Source organism: Sinocyclocheilus anshuiensis, unplaced genomic scaffold (genome assembly GCF_001515605.1).
Source record: "Sinocyclocheilus anshuiensis isolate Anshui unplaced genomic scaffold, SAMN03320099.WGS_v1.1 scaffold800, whole genome shotgun sequence".
In the NCBI taxonomy this organism is placed as follows: Eukaryota; Metazoa; Chordata; class Actinopteri; order Cypriniformes; family Cyprinidae; genus Sinocyclocheilus; species Sinocyclocheilus anshuiensis.
In genome coordinates, this window is record NW_015554126.1 from 427952 (window position 1) to 433951 (window position 6000).

The following is a 6000-nucleotide window of genomic DNA, read 5'->3' on the forward strand; positions in this document are numbered from 1 at the left end:
TGAAAAACAATGATTGTTTATGACGATGTATTTCTGATGGTTTTAATTATTGAATTTTCCATTGATATACAATTTGAAGTTAATAGGTGGAGTAGATATTGATGATTGTCTATTTAAACTGTTGGTTTGTATAATAGTGATAAATATGTGATCCTAGATCATTCTTGTTTTTAGTCACAGATATATTATTTGGTGTACTAATGGATGTAATGTTTTGTGTTGGATATATACATGAAAATTGTCCGGTATTTAGATGGAAATTATTTAATGATTTAGTAATGGAACACTGGCTAATGAATTGTGACGTCAAGATAATTAGTGATTTAAAAGTGGGTGGAGGGATTGAATTGCTTTGCACACTGAGAAAGGCTTTGAGCCGAAACGTTTGTGTCTTTTCCCATCAACGATGAATGTAAAATAAAACGAAAAAAGAAGGCTGTTCTCGTGAGTGCGGATCATAATTTCCTATACTAAGAATGCTAAAAGAGACATCTTTTCGAGACATCTTTTCTTGAACAGCTGTATGAATGAACATGCCGAAAACTGCATCGTCATCATCATTTCGTTTTCTTTAGAGCACATTAACAAAAAATATTGATGCTTAGTCTTCATCATCGTTATTATAAAAATATGCAGATAAGTTATCAGTCTAACAGAGCTCGTCATGTGGCGCGCGGTCCGGCTGTATGACTGATGTATCCGTTTAATTTAACTTTACTCCAAATATATGAACTACCTGTTTAAATACTTTTATATTCAACGTGTTTGTTTTTGTCTAATATTTAGTGTTAAACTGTTGGTCTTTAAAATAAATCTGTTTTGGATTTTCACAGTTGACTGATTTTGCAGACCTTTTATACAGATAACTTCCATGCTCCGATGCAGCAAACTTGTCACAGGACGTGCGGTCCTAATAGCGATGTATGACTGTTGAATCCGAATATATATAAACTAGCTGTTTTAAATATTTTTATATTTAACATGTTAGTTTAGCAGTATGTCTGAATGTATATTATTTTGATTATTGGTGCTTCCATAGGCTCTCTCTGTCTCACGCACACGCGGTTTAAAACACCAAATAGTTATGAAATAGCCTATGACAAGTACAGAGAGTCTCTCTCTTGCCCCACCCACCCATGCAGGATATTATCGTGTATGGGCGATCTCACAGGCTGGCGATATGACGATATGAAAAATGACCATATCGCCCCACACTAATACCTGCATCATTGTAAACAGTCAGTTGACCTTAAAGTACCTGTGAGTGAGCATGTACAGAAACAATAACATCACATGTTATTCTAGCATATGCATATAACAACATCAAAACCATTACATCGGCAAGGGCCTTCAAGTAACTGCATATTGAACAGCTAATTTGCTAACATGGCATGACTGTGATACATTCCCTCGAGTTTTGCTTGAACTAATGCATCTCACCAAATATTAATTAAATCTGCTATCTCAGCATCTTTCCACTGATTCTGCTTGCTCCTCCCTCTGTTTTTAAGATTTTAGCAAGGCACTTACTGACACTGAATGATAATGACACGATAAAATGATGTGGTGATACTGTATGTTAAAAGAATGGGTGATTTCAGATCTGGCTGCATCAGATATGTGTAGTTTCAAGGATCACATCTAGAGGCATGTCACATAAATGGAAAATCAAATTTGGGTCACTTCCAACATGTTGCCTGAATGGGGGGTGGGGGTTGACTTAATTCAGACATTTCAAGGTCAAAGTGGTCTGGTTTGTCTTTTCTGTTAGCCTTCCTTGTCCTACAGCCTCAATCTGGCCTCTGACTAATTAACTGATACAGCTTGACTTATCGGTTAGTGTGACTTGAATACTAAAAGTAAACACTGAGTTTTTCTGGAAAATGTAGCGGCAATCTGCCCTTTCCTTATCTTATTTATTTTTCTTTCACCCTTTTTTGTATTACTGACCAACCTTTTACTCTCTGCCGTATTTTAAACCTCCCTTTCACAAACATTTTTTCTACTTAAACTTCTAATATGCTAAGCCTAAATGCATTGATTTTAAATTTAGATGCAAAGAGTTTTAACTAAAAATAATTGAATCGAGAATTAAATTAGTTTCTCACTCACTCTCCCTCCACAGGGTGTGTGCTCCCAGAAATGCCACCACATGTTCATCGTCGAGACGGTTTGTGTGGGCTGGTTCTCGCTGGAATTTCTGCTACGGTTCGTGCAGGCGCACAGCAAGCTGGAGTTCCTCCGTGGACCCTTGAACATCATTGATGCCATGGCCATCCTGCCCTACTATGTGTCTCTGATAGTGGATGAGAACCCCACCAGTGAACATGAGCGACCCTCTGGAGGTAAGGGCTACCTGGATAAGCTTGGGTTGGTACTGCGAATCCTACGTGCCCTTCGTATCCTGTACGTCATGCGGCTGGCCCGCCACTCTCTGGGCTTGCAGACGCTGGGGTTGACAGTGCGGCGGAGTATGCGTGAGTTCGGCCTGCTGCTGCTCTTTCTCTGCGTAGCCGTGACACTTTTTTCGCCTCTGGTGCACCTGGCGGAGAGCGAGCTGACCGGAGTGCAGGATTTCAGCAGCATTCCCGCCTCTTACTGGTGGGCGATCATCTCCATGACTACAGTGGGTTATGGGGACATGGTACCCAGGAGCATACCTGGTCAGGTGGTGGCTCTCAGTAGCATCCTGAGTGGGATCCTAATCATGGCCTTCCCGGCCACTTCCATTTTCCACATGTTTTCCCGCTCCTACCAGGAGCTGAAACAGGAGCACGACAGGCTCTTTAAAGAGGAGTGTGCGGCGGCCGCAGCTGCTACCACAGGACCTGAGGATGAGCAGGACAGAGGATGGGTGGCCTTTCCTCCTCCCAGACTAGTTCTTACTCCAGACACAGAGACGCCAGGCTCCTTTGAAGACCTTTCTCTTCTTGGGAATGGTGGAGAGACTTCTGGGAATAACAAGCACCCGTTACCAGCTGGAGCCTTTTAAGTGATGCACATGCATTGTACTCTTCTCTAGATCAAACCTGTTCTTCCATGCCCTCATACTGAACCCTCTTGCAGTGGACAGGGTGAATTTTCATAGACGGCTCTGTCTAAAAAGTTTAAAGGTCTTTGAAGCTATTTTGTCTTCTGTCAGCCACAAGCTAATCATGTCTCATTAAAGTACTAATTCCTTCATATTCACACTGGACAGATTTAGCACTCCATGAAAATCCACACTATAGAAATAAAAAATAAAGCTACATAGTTTAACTTTAAAGCCTTGTTCCACACCATTAGACATACAGCTGAGAATTTTAGGTTCCTCAAATTGACTGTCTACATTTTTTAACAAATCCAAAGATGTGTTTATTGGTTGACTGTTTAAGGTTCAAGAATTGCTCTTCCAGAAAACGTTAACATATAATTTCCTGTGCCAGTTTGGGACAGACATGCTCTTGTACAGGTCCAAATAAAAACAGCAGTAATCTCAATGTCCTGTCCTGTTTTTTCGGGTTCATAGAAGGATTTTCTAATCCTCTTCTTTGAAACGCTCAATCATTAGATGCAGTTACCCTGTTCTCTTCTCTTCATTTTACGAAACAGCACATGTGCCCATACCATCTGCCAGCTCTGACATGCAGCAGTTACAGAGTAATGAATCTATGATTGTTTTAGTGTTTATTGCTAGAGTTAAGATTCAGCCATGGTGTGACCTCAACAAGGTTAGCCTAGTTTTGGTCATCTTCATCTCTTCTTGCTGAATTCCTTCTAGGAGAGTGTGCTGCCCCCAGGTGAAGAGCTCTGTATAAGGTCAAAAAATTGTCCCACTGCCCAATGCTTGCAAGGTCCAGCGGGTTGGGGGAAGAATGTTGATGAGGCTGGGGATTAAACATGCAATAAATTCATAGAGATAAAAAGTCCTTCCGGAGTCAGACTCTGTGACGGATTTTGCTTTGTCAACAAATTACAAATTTGCACCTCTAATCCAGTTATTCAGTCGTGTTGCATCATAAATGACCTTGCTGCCATTCCGAAAGTTCCAGAAGACTGAGTCATGGATCGGGAAAAGGTACAGAGAAAACCAAGAGGCTTTGATGGACCAATCAAATTACATGTGTAGCTTTTCACAGGATTAACCAGCTGGTTGAATCATTAAATGGACATCAGCTTGTTCTTGATGTAAATGTTAAACCTGTTTATCACTTGTTTTTCTTTCATGATAGACACAAGCAGAGCCAGGTTAAGGTCTCAAATGGTCTAGGGGTGTCTCAGTCCACTAACTAACCAGATAGTCAACCATTTCTGTCAGAATCACTATATTATACTAGAAATGTCATCATGTGTTCTTCATACTTTTCAAAAAAGGAGGATAAGAATATTTCATAATGGTACTGCTACAATGAAGCCAACAAATGATACCATGTCATTCTCTACTGTGATGGTGTTGATAAATGCACAACATTTAATGCACAACATTTAATGCACAACTGAAATTGTGTTGCAGGTCATTGAGTCATTGGTGTCCCAATGTTTAGTGCATAAATTCATGGTCACGTTACACTGATCCTAAATTGTTATGTAATATATCCGGGAAGAGAAAACCATATTCTTATCCATTTTGATAGAACATATTCTATTGCAGTAACAATTCATATGAACTTAATAACCATCTGCACCATTTAACAGCATTAAATGTGGGGAAGCTTCGTGAGATATGCCATCAGCTCAGCTATAAAGATGCTTTTAGCCATAGTGCTTACTGAGAAATCTTGTTGAAGGAAAGCTTGAATGATATATCATATGCCATTATTTATCAAGGCAGGCCATATCTAGATGGCAAGTGTCTTCTGCTGGCATCAGTGATTGATGTAGAAAGCATCAAAGAGGGTTTAAGAGGCAATCTGTCAGGTCTACTTGATGGTAAAATTGATTCCTATTCAATGGGTATGTTGCTTTTTAGTTTTCATAGCATAGTAAACCTAACATTTAGCTCTCAAGTCTTCAAGTCAATCCATTTACAGTGCAGTCTTAAGCAACAGGTCAATGGTGTGTGTGTGTGTGTGTGTGTGTGTTTTAACGTTTCAGAGTGTATAGATGTGGTTGATTGTTATGGTTATGTTGTGTGTTTCTGACAGGTATAAAGTAGTCCAAAGATGGATGGATGGATGGCCATTCCTGTCTCTCTCATTCTCCCATGACTTCTGATGGTCTTCATTCGTCATCCAGGACTCAGAAGGCAAACATTCCATTCATTCATTCATTCATTTACTTATCTATCTATCTATCTATCTATCTATCTATATTCATATAATTATTTTTGCACCAAGAATCTCATAATTTAGTTTTTAGACTCCTAATTTACCATTTCCCAACCTTTTTCTGACCCTTAGAATTAAACAGGCTTATTTTTTTGCTGCTGTCCCTTTAAGATGTCCATATATATATATATATATAGAGAGAGAGAGAGAGAGAGAGAGAGAGAGAGAGAGAGAGAGAGAGAGAGAGAATTTTCACATGTGAACTCAGTAACATCACTTTTGTATGTGCTTACATCTTTCAATAACAGCCACTTGGCAAAGCCTGCTTTACATTATGATATTTCACAAAACTTTCATCCACACTGAAATATAGTGCATAAACTGTGAAGGTCAGGCTAAAATTATTAATAAACTGTACTTGTTTCTAATGGCAGGATATGCAAAGCAACACAACCTGGAACAGAACCATATTTGTCTAGCTTTCATTTTACTGATATCATTAGTTAGGTGGTGTTTAGAATGATATCTTTTATGTTTCTTACTTTTTCCTCATTACTTGACCTTGACTGAGCAGCCCAGTTTATGAATGCTGAATAGATGTTATTGATGTGTAAATGTGGGTGGTGTCACACACCAAGATATTTTTGCAGCGTAGTTTCATCAAATGGCCTTTTTAAAGGGGTCATCAGATGCAAAATTCACTTTTGTTGTTGTTTGAACATAAATGTGTGTTGGAAGTGTGTACACACATCCA

The 6000-nt window shown here is 39.3% G+C and overlaps 1 protein-coding gene across 1 annotated transcript in view; it reads left to right on the forward strand.

Moving 5' to 3' along the window:
* Window positions 1-3462, forward strand: part of LOC107670163 (potassium voltage-gated channel subfamily G member 4-like) — a 29008-nt gene extending 25546 nt beyond the window's left edge. The window contains exon 3 of the mRNA XM_016462678.1: window positions 2126-3462. Within this exon, the coding sequence (XP_016318164.1) occupies window positions 2126-2992 (867 nt within the window). The 3' untranslated portion in view covers window positions 2993-3462. The remainder of the gene's footprint in view (window positions 1-2125) is intronic.
* The last annotated feature ends 2538 nt before the right edge of the window (window positions 3463-6000 follow it).